Here is a 14676-nt window from a genome sequence, read left to right as displayed (position 1 = left end):
TTATGCAGTATTTGAACACTTACAAGTGATGGCATAAAAATGAGAATTGAAAGATTTTCTTGATTTGATAATATTACCGGGTAGCTTTAAATCCTTTCTAGAAATAGCTAGGATATAAATTTTAAAAAAGTACTCTTAACCTAGATGTAAAGTTACTATGTATTATTCAATTTTATGTGTCATCAGGTGGAGAAACCTTACCCTAAGACAATGAGTTCACCATATTTTACTGGTGCTTTGGATGGATGATTTTCTTGATCAGGAGAAAACATGAGCTTGGCTGTCTTTCTCAAATCTTTGTTCACTGGTCAGGAGCCTTGGGACACCTTTTGCATTATTTCCTAGAGGGGAAAATTTTTCATTAATAATGTGAACAATTAATTTCTGTTTAAAAAAAGATGTTATTTTCCTGCAGTCCTCATGAGCACAGTATTATGCAATATTATAATATACAAAGTATGCAACATTTTCCCCAGTGACGGTTATATATTTGACATTACTAAATAAATTCAAAATGTACATTTGGGGCCTTCCACTTCTAGGAAGATGAAGTAGACATGTTTTCCCCTATTATTGCCAGTAAGTAAAACTAAAAACCCTGGACATTTAAAACATAAGAAGATTCTGAAAAGTAGAGAGAAGGCAGACCAGCTAGGACCTCAGGGCCCAAGGAATGACAGAGTGGTGAGTTTCCTGGGTTTTCTTTTTACCTAATACATCCCAGATTTGGAGCTGAAGAATCCAGCACCTGGAAATGCCAACTGGCAGAGATGATGATAATGACAGCCCTAACAAAAGCTTGGTCTCTCCAGTCAAAGGAAGGAGCAGCGTTAGCAAGACAAAAAACTTTTGACAATAACCACTCTACTATAGCCAACCACCACAGAAAACACTGGGCCCCACCTCCACCCACAGCAGCAAGACCCTAGACTTCCACATCATGAGGCCAGCGTCAGGGCAGGCCAACCAAGTAGGGAGCAAGGACTTCCACTCTGCTGGCTGGTGACATGCCCCTAGCTCTACCTTAGCAATGTCAGTGGAGCCCCAAGGGGAGCCTGGACTTCCACCCTTACCTGACAGCAACTACAACCTCCTTCTCTCGGGTGTCAGTGGAGGCTGAGTAGGGAACCTGGACTTCTATGTCCACCTGGCAGTAAAAAGGAAGCACCCCCCTATTATCTTGCCAAAGTGTGTCAGGAAGAGTCAGTGGAAACAGAAGGTTTACATAATATCCAGACTCTCGGAACATAATATGAAAATGTCCAGGGTTTCAACAGAAAAATCATTCATCATATAAAGAACTAGAAAGATTTAAAACCATGCAAAAAGATAATCGAGATGCCAAAACTGAGATGACAGAGATGTTAGAATTATTTGACAAAGATTTTAAACCAGACATGATAAAAATTCTTGAATATGCAATTACAAATATGTTTGGACAAATAAAAATAAAATAGAAAGTCTCAGCAAAGAAGAGCTCACTGGATGGGTTCAACAGCAGAATGGAAGGGACATAGTAAAGAATCAGAACAGAGAGAAAATAGATGGGGGAAAAAGAAGGACAGAGCCTGATGGAACTGTGGGACTACAGCTAAAGATCTAACACTGTATAACTGGAACCCGGAAAGAAAGGAGAAAGAGTGGAGCTTAAAGGGTACTCAAAGAAATAATGGCTGAAAACTTACCAAATTTGGAAAGAGAAACAAAATCACAGATTCAAGAAACTGGACAAACTCCACATAGGATAAAGCTGAAGAAATCCATGCCAAGACACATCATAATTAAACTTCTGAAAACCAAGGGCAAAGAAAATATCTTGAAAACAGCCAGAAAGAAGCTATACTATCTATGGGAGAAAAGCAATTAGAATGACAGTGGATTTCTCACCAAAAACTACAGAAGCCAGAAGAAAGCGGCATTATTTTTTTCATACTTTAAGAACTGTGGATCCAGAGTTCTATAGCCAGCAAAAATGTAGGGTAAATCAAGACATTCTCAGATGAAGGAAAATTCGGAGAATTTGTTACCAGTAGATCTACTCTAATATGATGAGTAGAGAAAATTCTCTAAGCAGAAATGATAGAAGAAAAGAACACTGAAATATCAGAAAGGAAAAAAGAACATGGTAAATAAAAATATGGGTAAATGCAGTAAGCGTTTTTGTCTGAAGATCAAAACAAAAATTATAAAACACTGTCTGATGTGGCTCCAATGTATGTAAAGGAAATGTTTAAGACAATTATATATATTGCACTCCTGGGCATTTATCCCAGAGAAATGAAGACTTACGTTCACACAAAATCTGTACACAAATGTTGATAGCTGCTTTATTCATATTATGTGGACTAGTACTCAGCAATAAAAAAACAAGCTACTGGTACATGAAACAACATGGATGAATCTCTAGAGAATTATGCTGAGTAAAAAAAGCTAATAATCTCAAAAGGTTACAGAAATGATTCCATTTATATAACATTCTTGAAATGACAAAATTACAGAAATGAAAAAGAGATTAGTGGTTGCCAGGTGTTAAGGAGGGGGCGGGAGTAGGAGGGAAGTGGGTGTGGCTACAAAGGGCAATAGGAAAGACTCCTGTGGTGATGGAAATGTCCTCTATCTTATCAATATCAATATCCTAGATGTGATATTTTACTATGGTTTTACAAGATATTACCATTGGCGGAAACTGGGTAAAAGGTACAGAGAAATCTTTCTCTATATTGTTTCTTCCAATTGCATGTGAATCTACAATTATCTCCAAATAAAAAGCTTAATTAAAAACATGAATTTGACACAAGTATGAAAAACAAAAGACAGACTTCTGCTGAGTCAGAAAAATCACTGTAACAAACAATCCCCACAATATTTTTATGTCTATTTCATTAGCAGTTTAATGGGACCAGGTATTTCCTGTATCTATTTCTCTCCCTGGTCTTCCTGTTAGGCTTGTTACAAAGGTTTCACAACACTTACACTAACTCATAAAAAGTCTCCTGGTTTTATAATTCCACCAATAGGTTTCATAGGAAACCCATGAATGAAAAATGCCTACTTGATTTTTTTCTACAGAACAAATACAGCCTATATAGCACAGCCTATATAGCACCACTTTTTTTTAAAGAGAAAGCAACACAGACTATGAATAAGAACAAGTAAAAGGAGAAAGCTTAGCCAGTTTGATCCCCTTTTAGCCCTTATAACTGACATATACATTTAGACTAGCAATTCAGATAAACATACTAACTTTTATTGCTGGTAAATTAAAAAATGCTTACTAAATTAATTTATTTTAAAGAAATAAAACATACTTAAGAATTGTTTTAAGAAAAATTCTATTTAAATACACTATAAAATCCTCTTATCTCCCCCACGTGAATTTTAATAAGAATTAAACTTAAATTTTAAATTAAAATTTAATAGCATTGCTTTGTCTTGATTTGGATTCTTATTTAGAGCTACTTTCTATTTTTAGGGAGTGATGGTTTTCCATTTATAGTGGCAAGTAATTTCCTTTAAAAAAAGCTTATTTATTTAAAGAAGTCAATTAAAATATTAAATAGTACTAATAAGTGCTTAGATATGGCAAAAATCTAAAAGTGATATGTGAATGCCCATATTTGGTTGACACTAGTATATGCATAGCGAGCAAGTATTAGCCCATGTTCTAGTTCTAGCTCTCTTTGAACAAAGCAATCTGTTGCCTCATCTCTAAAAATGAAGGGACTAACGTAGAAGACAATTTTGCAGCTGGAAATAGACCATCTGGTCCTAAAATAAGAATTTATAAGTAATGTGCACATAGCACTATAGATTTAGTCCTATTGCCTCTACAGCAAAAGAAACACTTTTTAGCTTAGCCAAGGGATTAGAGTTGGGCTGGCATATACCTACCATTCTGTACTTTTTAGAGCCCTTGGCCAAATTAGCCAAGAAAAACAGTATTATTTCCAATCATACTTATTCTTACTCTGCTTATGTCCCTTTAAAAGGCCTGACCTTGGGATATTTTATCAGTGATATCAAAGTTTCAATCACAAGAACACACTCAAACTTGGATTCTATTTCTTTATCTAATAATCTAAAACCTACAGTACAACATTTGATTAGTATTGGTCATTTATACATTAAATGACCCAATTTAAACAGTTTTCTTAAATTTAAAATGGCATCTAATCAATTTATATATAACTGGCATTCTTAAACTACAAATAAAATGTGCCATGATAGGTATTTCTCTTTGACCCTTTCATTGCAGGTCTAATACACGTTGACGGGTGACTGTTGTAAAGAAGTTGTTAGAATCTTTGAGTGTTCAAAGAGTCATGCTCTTGACAGTGGTTTAATCTTTAACAAAAGCTTAATAGCTAGAGTGCTCTAGCACTCACTCTCTTTATAGTGATTTATAATGATATGTGAATATATATTCTCTATATTTATATATTCTCTATATTCTTTATATATTCTCTATATTTAAAAATCTGGGTAAGATATAGAATTCTTCAAAATCAATTCCTGAAGTTATGCACTTGAGGACTTGTAATGGGTTACTAATAACTCAATTATTGGCCCCATCTCTTGGTATTCAATTAAGTTAGTTGGTCAGACCACCATATATTTAGTCCTGTCCCAATGTGATCTAGCACAAACATGTAATAGTGCCACGAAGTCTACCTGAAACTGGGAAAAAAATGTTAGAGAAAAACTTCCTAAGATAATAAGGCTGTTTTCTATATAATATTTATTACTTTGAAGCTCTATTTGATCCTTGAAAATTAAGCATGTTGCTCTATCAGTAGGAACCTTCCCAAGTTAAAATGTTTTTGAAGAAGTATATTCTGGAATAGTGTTATTTTCTATGTGTGATGGGAAAACAAAAAATTAGCCATAAAAAACAATATTAATTTGAATTAGTCTAATTAATTTGATACATTTGATTCATTTGTTCTTTAAAGGCCAATGAACTACAATTATTTTCTTATTATGTAAGTCTTCCCAAATGAAAGACTTCCTATAATATGTGATTGTCAGTTTCACTTAAAGAAGGAAAATTGGGAAATCAATCTTTATCCAAACTACTTCCTCAACATAACACATTTTTTTCTTTTATTATTTGCATTGCACACAGCCTTTTTGCTTACTACCTACTAAAGACAAACATAAAATTCCTGCCCTCTCAAAATAAAAAGCAAAACAAATAATAAGCAAGGGACAAAACAGACCTTATGTAGATGTTTACATTAATCTTTCGAACACTTCTATTTTGGTGGATGAGCAGACAAAAAAGGGAAAATGTTTTAAAACATGAAAACGTTATGATGCTTTATGGTGAAAAATATAATGTGGATTGCATATATTATCTCTGATGAAACCGATTTCCATCTACAGTAGAGTTCCCCTGTGGTTGATTTCAAAAGGATGACTCAAACAGAAAGAATTGTTTTGGTATATTTGTGGTGGAGCCATTTTATAAAACCAATTTAGCTGATGATTGAAGGGAGGTAAATTTATAGCTGTGTCTTGATAAGAGTAAAAAATTAATCACCTTCTTACTTCCTTCAATCAGCAGGATTAATAAGCAGCATTTTTCCATAAAAGCAGAGAAGGCACAGGAGAAACAATGGTGTCAAGCAGTAGGAATATGAGGTTATTACTGTCGATGTCTTTTAGCTTTCTCAATACAGCAGTGAAAGAAGTGAAGCCCATGTTCCCTCCCACGATACAGGGCACCCCCTGGGAAACTCCCAGCCTCCCCCTTAGGGTAGCCAATGATGTGCTGATATTCTATCACCTATAAAAATAACTCATTTTCATCCTGATAGGAAAGAATTAACATCTTTCCCAGGGACAGTATTTGTTCCTCTAAACTAGGGTTTCTCACCCTTGGCACTCTGAACATTTTGACATTGTGGGGAGCTGGCCTGTGATTATAGGAGGTTCAGCAGCACCCCTGGCCTTTACACTCCGTAGATGCCAGTAGCATCCCTAATTGTGATGATCAAAAATGTCTTCCCTTCCCACCCCTCACTCTATGAGAACCACTGCTCTAAATCTCAAATTGGGAATGACAATTTGTTTTTTGGAGGGGAATTTGCCCAATTTTTGGCATCGTGCTTGGCGCATAAGATATTTAATAAATGTTTGCTTACTAAAATCATCATGCTGATATCTTAAAGGGTTATTACAAAGCCTTGCGTGCATGAAGGCAATGGCTTTAAAGGTAACTGGTTTCAGTATTTTATTAGGACTGGTAAGAGTGACCGGGAGAGAGAGTGGGAGAACTATCATCGTACCTAGATGGTGATTAATTATTATTTCTATGCATTTAAAATATTTAAATATTGAAATAACCTCTCTCAAGTGGTTGAAGGAAAGGGACTAGACCTAGGGTGGCCACAGCAGTAGCTGCAAGGCCAGTGCTGGGTAGCCTCACGTTTAGAGAAAGGCTAATCTGTGGAGGCCAGATAAAGAAATATCTTCTTGACCTAGGAGACCCATACCTAGAAAAACTAAAAGCAGGCTTTGGAAAGCACAGGGGAATCCTTTTAAAGGAAAAGGGGTGTCAATCTGAATCCACCTTGGATTAAGGTCTATTGTGCACCTGCACAGAATGTTAACTAGCGAAGTGCTTACACATGAGATTCTTTGATTTGACCCTCACAACAGCCCTGTGAATTAGGCAGGAAAGTCTTATTAGCTCCATTTTCCAGATAAGGGAACTGAGTATGTCAGTCAGAAAGGTCAGTGGCTGGTTCAAGGCCAAACAGGTAAGATCTGGCAGAGCTTGAACCCATATATTAATTCAACATACATTAACTCATTTAATTTCTATCACAACTACTCGTATATCAAGTATAATCATTTATTTCCATTTTATAAATGGGGGGACTCAAGTTCCTAGAAGTTAAGTAGTCTGGGTTTTCAGATACCACTAATCACAACCCAGACAATTTGGTGGGGCTGCTTCCTAAATAAGAATAAGAGACACTATTATAGGACCATTTAGGAGAGAGACTAGAAATAGAAAGTACACTTGTGTAAAATAAACCCTAAATAAGTTACACTCCAGCATAGACTAGTAACAACTATGCAACTATGACTAGTACTTTTTGAGATTTGAACCTTTGTCACTTCCTCAATGCTCATTGTATTTGTCAACCCTGTTTCCTGATAGTTACCAACAATAAAAACTTCAGTAAATGAAGTGAACTTTGCATGTGTGTCTTAAAAATGGGAAAGGGAGAAAGGAAACCAAGCAGAAAAGCAGGGTATTACACTAAGGCAAATTCCTGGTACCATCAGGAAGAAAAACCTATTAGAAATGAGTCCCGACAGCCTAGGGACAGGTTTCATATATTCCCTGAAAAGTGATGGCTAAGGAAACGTTGCAGGGCAGTATTCCTGATTGGGGAAGGGGGTTTAAGTACAACTGCACCACGCTACCCCAAAATGATCAGTAATTCCCCACATCTATAAAACATATTTTAAAAGACACAACTAAGGACTAAAACATTTTTACTGTCCTTACCCATGCTTGGCCTGTATTCAATTCTTTTAGATTACCAAAGTTCCTAAAATGATAACATGCTTCTCAGAAAGCAGGACTAGAAATTCCTCTAGGTTTAACCATTAAAGTCCCAAACAAAATTCTACAGAAAGCAACAGATTCTGTGGGATTAGTTATTTGGAACAAAAACATTGGATAAAAGCGTATTCATGGGAAATGCTATCATTTTTCTAAAGTCAGCATTCAACACTGGCATTCCATTCATGCTTATGTTACCCCTTTTTCATAGTGGTTAACACTTACTGGGTTCTGCCTCTGGGCCGAGCACTGTTCTAAGCACTACACATGTATTAACTAACTGATTTATTCCCCAGAACAACTTTATGAAATAGGAGCTATTATAACCCTCATTTTATAGATAAGAAAACTAAGGTTTACAACCTAAATTCTAGCTAACACTCTGAAACTGCTGCAAGTACATGAGGGATGGGGGCTGGCGAGGAGAGAACTACCTTGGGAAACTAAATTAAACAACAACAAAAAAAACCCCACCTCTTTTCCTACTCTCAAGTATTAAAGAGCAAGAGTTTACATAAATGATATTGCCCTAACATGCGAATAAACTTCTATAATACTGACCATTTAAATTTTCTCAGTAATTCAAATCAATTATTTAAAGCTGAGTTTAAAAGTTCCTTGGATAAAATTTAAACTTGGAATAAAACGAATAGAATGGATTTTCCCCCAACCACTTTAAATCGGTACCAACCTATGAAATAAAAAAAAAATGGAACACCGAGTCCATGGTCATCTTTTTATATTCCAGGAATAAACCATATTAATCTTATGTAGGTTATGAGCCCTTCCAAAAAAAGTATTGTTTAATGACTATTTTGGGCAATTAAATTACTCCGTGAAATAGAATAATCTGGGTTTTCTCCGTTCCTTATAAAACACTGACCAAGTTACATGCATTAAAAAAGAAACAAAAAGCATTAATAGTCTCAAAGTATCTCCCCCAAGATATTAATTATAGAGGGGACAACAGGAACTTCATAGTGGAAGAAACCTGGCAGACCCCATCTTAACCACTGATCAAGGTTAACATTATCTGTAATGAGATATTTTGATATCATGTATCCTCTGATTATGATGCACTGAGGACACATCACTTCTGTGGTATGCTGCCAAAAAATGCATAACCCCTATCTAATCACGAGAAAACATCAGACCAACCCCAAATGCCAAATGTTCTACAAATAACTATTAGTACTCATTGAAGGTGCCACGGTTATGAAAGACTGAAAAACTCCCAGATTGGAGGAGATTAAGGAGATGCGACCACATGGGATATGGGATCATGAACTGGATCCTGGCACAGAAAAAGGACATTAGCAGAACTGGTTAAATTTGAATATGGTCCAGAGTTTAGCTAATCGTAATATACCAGTGTTAATTCCCTAGTGTTAAATGTGTTAAATTTCCTAGTGATAAATATACTCTGGTTATGTAGATTGTTAAACTTTAGAGTAAGCTGAATAAAGCATATATAAAACTCCCTGCATTTCCCCCCCATATTTTCTGTAAGGCTGAAGTTATTTCAAAATAAAAAGTAAAAAATAAAAATAAAAATAGAAAAAAAATAGCCCTTTACATTTAATAAAAAGCATTAAAATATGAATTCGAGATTCAAAGTTTGCCTCCTTTCAGACCTGTCACCACCTAAAGGTGCACGATATCCAAGTTGCGCTGGTCCTGTCAAGTCACAGTGCCTGCCAGGTCTTATGTCCCGTCTCTGATGTGAAACTGCCCCATCCACAGCCCCTTCGGTTAGGAAAGTTGTTATTACACAAGTGTGGCCACTCTGGATTGAGCAATACCTTACCAAAGTGATTCATCTACACACTGACCAGAATTTGACAGAATCATGTTTCAGATTTTTCTCAAAAAATAAATAAATAAAGTTTTGATATGTAAGGGCATTTTTACTAGTAAATGCTCTGGGTGGTTTTATCAGAAAACATTTTGTATATGCAATTATATCAGTTTCTGAATTAATGCCGTACACTGAAATCTTTAACAGTATTTGAATGTATTTGGGTTCTGTCTACCTAATCACATGAATCCTGGTCGTGAAAGGGAATAGATAGGGATGCTGGGAGGAAGAAGAGTGAGGAAGAAGCAGTCCTGGGTAATTTTGATACATTTCACTTAAAAAATCTTGAAAAGCCAGAAAGTCAAATACTTTCCTGAGTTACTCACTAATTATTACACTGTGATAGTGTTTTCTTCAAAGTGGAAGAGACACTTACGGAGGACTAAGCAAGCTATGACTGTACCTAGAGTCAACCCTGAGAACTTTGGCCATTGAGGGCTATATACAGGGTCCTTTGTGAATTATAAATCTATAAAACCAGCTCTGTAGGCACATGATTTTCTCATCCTATAAAATGGTGACATTATTTCCCACATTTCAAAGGACCTGTCACAGGACCCAATTGTAACAACAAAGCTGCACTGAAATTTGGATTTTGAGCCATCTGCTTAGTTCACTCAGTAAATACACGAGTCAGACTTTTGGGTCTCTTGAAATTACCCAAATTGTGAAAGTTAAGCCAGTGGTTTTCAAGGACCTACTAATGTAAAAACAAAACAAAACAAAACTCAAGTATTTGTTAAAAACCTAATATGTATTTAGTTAGGCATATAGAGTAGGTATTAATAATAGTTAATTTATAGTAATGCTGTCCCATCACTTAAGATTTTATTTTCTCAGAGATTCATCTTTATTTCTCAGTCTCTAAACAAATGTTTATTATCTCTCCTTTGTAGGTGACTTTGATGCCATGTAGAAAATTCTACTTTTCTACTGCTCTTAATGTTTTAACAGGCCCAGAAATAACAATCAAAGGCCTCAATAATCATTGCAATTAGTTTCAAGGTTGAATGCTCTATAAATGTTTGATTCTCAATAGGGGAAAAAAACAGTACATCTAAATCAAATAAGATTTAGTATATGTATTATTCCCTGCTCTTACAGGAACGTTAGCTTTAAACCTTTTATAGTTTCACAATTCCATTATAAGCTCTATTTAAAAGGTATGGGAAAAATGTAGTTTAAAATTCAAATCACAAATGAATCTCCAATATGGTTTCTAACAGTAAAGTCAGCTATGGGCAGAGAGAAATCATTAAAAGATGACAACTACTACTAATCTCACCAATGAATAAAAGTTTCATCTTATGAAAGTTTTCGTTTTCTCCTTGGTTCATGAAAAGTTCTCAAAAGTAGCAGCTGATCTTTCTTTGACCAAATCAATGTTTTCCCCATAAATTTTTATAGCAGTAATTTACAGACATTGTGCGTGGGATGCTAAGAACATCTATTTTTTTAGCAAAGCGAATATTTTAAATTACTCAGAATGGAATTCCTATTTAACTCTTTTCATAAGGAAAATGGTATATATATACAGCTGGACTATTTCTATAAATTTCCTTTCTCTCCACTCTGATTATTGTTATATTTCCACATTACAAATATGCCAATTAGGTAAATTATGATGATTAATTTAAGCTTAAATTATGATGATTGTAATTTGAAACTTTTGTCACTGACTTAACTTCCATTTTATACATATAGAAGAGAATCAATAGTTGTCCATCACAAATAGATTAGAAAATGATAAAAAATAAAAAACATACATTACTGGGCAACATGTCAGTACTCTAACAAGAAGATTGTTTTTCATGAATTTCATATAGAAAGAAAAAAATCTCAATTATACCTTTTCTTTTGATGAAAATAAAATGACTCAGAAAAAAACCCTGCTGGGAACTTATTATTGTTTTTTGTTTTTTTGTTTTTTTTTTACCAGAAAGAGCACCTCCCTCCCCATCAATCACCAGATCTAAAATTATTAAATCTCTTCCTACCGTATCAGAGGAAGAACAACAAAATATTCAGGTAGAAACATTAATTAAAATCCTTATAAGGCAAGATTCTCAATATTAAAAAAAAAGTCTTTCTAATTTTGCCCTGTCTTGCAAAAATGTTTAAACAGTAAATTGCAGTTATCTCAAAGGCCTAGATCTCTTTGAGAGGACCTCAGAAGATTTATGGTAAAAAAACAAGAGTCTGAAGAAACTATCAACAGTTAACCAAAATACAAGGACAACACCATCATTCTGGCTACCAAACAATTTCCTTCAGAGAGAAATATAATTCTCAAAAGAAAACAATGAACAACATTAAGTTCTAAAGCATGTAAAAAAACTAAAGACTGTAGCTTGCATTAAAAAAATATTACAAATGAAGAGTTTTCAGTTTTCTGTCAACAGGCAATAAACACCCATAGTTGTTTTTCTTACGCTTTCTTTAAGACTAATGGAAGATGAGAGCAACAGTAAAAGCCTCCCTAAAAACACAAAAGCCTTGGAGCTTGAGATTTATTCAATCTTTTCCCTAGAATGAAGGAAAGGCAATTCATACGTAACACACGTCTAAAGCTAAATGTGAAAGTGAGACAATTAAATATAAATAAACTAATATGATTCAAATCATTCCTTTTACAAACTTACCTTTAACCGGAAGCACTATGTGACACTTAAAATTAAGCCACAGAACCTCTGTATTCCATCGCTATCACCACAAGCTACACTAACAACCTTCTCACCAGAGGATAAAATCCAGTTAGTATTAAAGCATCTCCCAATTACACTTGGAATCACACACTGAATAAGCTGTCTGCTCAGTGTTCTTTCATTTAAGCACCTCATGTGTGTGGGTGAGCCTGTGTTAACGCAAAATAGGTAAACACTATATAATTCTAGATTCTATTGGCTGAAGGGAGAATTCACTTCTCTCTCACCTCCTCCTTAAGGAAGTCTGTGGCCCAAAAGGGAAGAAACGGAAGTAAGCGGGAAGCACAGAACAATTTTTAACACAGGCTTATTTTCAAGTTATAGAATGAGGTACTTCAAAAGGGAATATTCTATTTCTTAAAAGGCTGACTGAATTAACTGTATAAATGTCAGAAGTATAACAGATACTAAATTACCTTCTCATGACTGTAAGCCTATTTTAACAGATTGAGTGGAATACTCAATCTGTTAAGGAACACTCCATTAAAAAAAAAAAACACAGACGAATCAATACAATTCATATGTGAAGAAAGAGTGCCTTTTAGCACTCTCAAATGAATCAGACTTTTTGGGTTTTGTTATAAAACACTACATTATCCCAGGCATAAGAACAGGTGAAAATTCAATCACATTTTCAATTGATCCTGTTTATTTCCAGCTTTTTATTTTAAAATAAAATAAATCTAATTCATCTTGTGCTCATGAACATGGAGAAATGATAGCAGTACCCAGAGGTGAGTTGGGATTGTATAAGCTTCAGCAAATAGGTACTGAAGGCACCATACTTACTGACCTTAGCTGCTCTTAGGCTATCCTACTTGTAAACTTCATTTGAGGAGTTCCTTTGCTACTCCAAATTCCCCAATACCTTCTCCTAAGAAATATGTTGTTACAGTGAAAGGCTGTGCAGGAGCTATTCTATTCCTTGATACAAGCCAAAGGTGAACGAACTGCTTTGTGCTTAATTACATTTAAGATTTTTAAGAGCATGCTAAATTAAGTCACAAGAGTAAATGCTGGTTCATACCTGTTCAATAAACTGCATATACAAACCATAGATCGTGTTTCCCCGAAAATAAGCCCCAGTTAAGATCTCAGCCAGACGGACGCATTTAGTACGTTATGACAATGTTCCAGAAAAAGATAACATGACTGTATTTGAATAAATGTAGATTGTTGTTGTACATGAAAAAATAAGACATTCCCTGAAAATAAGCCCCAATGAAGCAAAAATTAATCTAAGACCCAGTCTTATTTTCGGGGAAAGACAGTATACCATAGCCATTAAAACTGATACTCAACTTGAGTCTAGGGGTCGATGTTTTCTTATATAAAAATACTTTTGGTGGTCCTAAGTCTAATAATACCTCTTTACCTAGTGCCTTGGCACAAAATGAACCACCTTCTTTCTACTTTATGGCAGCAAGTTTACTTCCGTTGTTTTCCGGCATTCCACAACTGTTTCACATCCCCTGAAGCTGTTCTTCAGTAAATCTGCATAATATTTCTTTTGCTTGTTCTACTAGCAGCAGGCCCGCGTAGGTTACTGTGCCATAAATCTGCTCAGGTATCCTGTTTCTGTCCAGTGTAGACACATCCAGATACACATCCAGTCCAGGAAACATAACTATACAAATGATCTGAGCATATTCTAAGGTTGTGCTGTTGGGTGAGCCTGCCTTGTCATGTGATTCTAGGCTGATGAAACTGCTGAAGAAGCCGGACATGACAGGTCCAATACTCATACTAAATAGAATGTAGTTGTGACTGAATCTCTAAGCCACAACAAAACTCGAGAACCTGCCATTCTTTAGACCAACATATTGACTCCCTTATTAATTGTGGGAGTGTTATTTCTTGCTCAATTCCTAGGGCAACTGAGGTGCTCATATGCTATCATCAGGAACTACCTTAATGATTAAAAAGAGCATTAAGAGTCTAAAAATTCCTTGTGTGTTTCAAGCTGTGTTTACACAAAATAATCTCCCGAGAGAATATATTTTTCTTAAAGAACTCTAGGAAGACATTAAAAACAAAACTTCTATATTTTCTAAGTGAGTATGATGAACTATTTTTATAATAGGACGAAGACCCATATTCACATGGGAGAGAAGGTCTAGAATTAAATTTCTAAGCTTTTCTTTCCCGATCTGAATTCTGACCACTTTTTTTTTTGTAAGAACTTTCTTTTTGCTTTTCATATGTGCTTTGTGTACAATGATGTCTGATTAATAATATCATGGAGGCCAGTCAAATACAAAAACAAAACTTTAAGTAGCTTTCAGGTAGGAATCAAAGTTACCAAACTTGGGCAAATGAACCTGAATCTAAATGACCTTTCTCCTACTCTTCTTCCATATCTGGCTTTGCTTAAAAAGTCAGACAGGTGTCTTAAAACTCCCGTCTTCATCTATGATGCCTGAACATCTGGCAATTCTCTCAGTTGAGCTCAGAGACTGATGATAAACTACCAATAACCTGAAAACATTTAAAAATCATTCCAGGAAACAAACTAAACAAAACAAAGTGCA

At 35.1% G+C, this 14676-nt stretch overlaps 1 protein-coding gene across 2 annotated transcripts in view; it reads right to left on the bottom strand.

Annotated features, from left to right (window-relative positions):
* Positions 1-14676, bottom strand: part of PELI1 (pellino E3 ubiquitin protein ligase 1) — a 51176-nt gene that overhangs the window by 11895 nt on the left and 24605 nt on the right. For both annotated transcript variants that reach the window (XM_033125220.1, XM_033125219.1), the window contains one exon: positions 202-341. In XM_033125220.1, coding sequence (XP_032981111.1) covers positions 202-272 — 71 coding nt within the window. In that variant the 5' untranslated portion in view covers positions 273-341. The remainder of the gene's footprint in view (positions 1-201; positions 342-14676) is intronic.

This window comes from Rhinolophus ferrumequinum, chromosome 13, assembly GCF_004115265.2.
Source record: "Rhinolophus ferrumequinum isolate MPI-CBG mRhiFer1 chromosome 13, mRhiFer1_v1.p, whole genome shotgun sequence".
Lineage (NCBI taxonomy): Eukaryota > Metazoa > Chordata > Mammalia > Chiroptera > Rhinolophidae > Rhinolophus > Rhinolophus ferrumequinum.
This window is presented reverse-complemented; position numbering and strand designations above follow the sequence as displayed.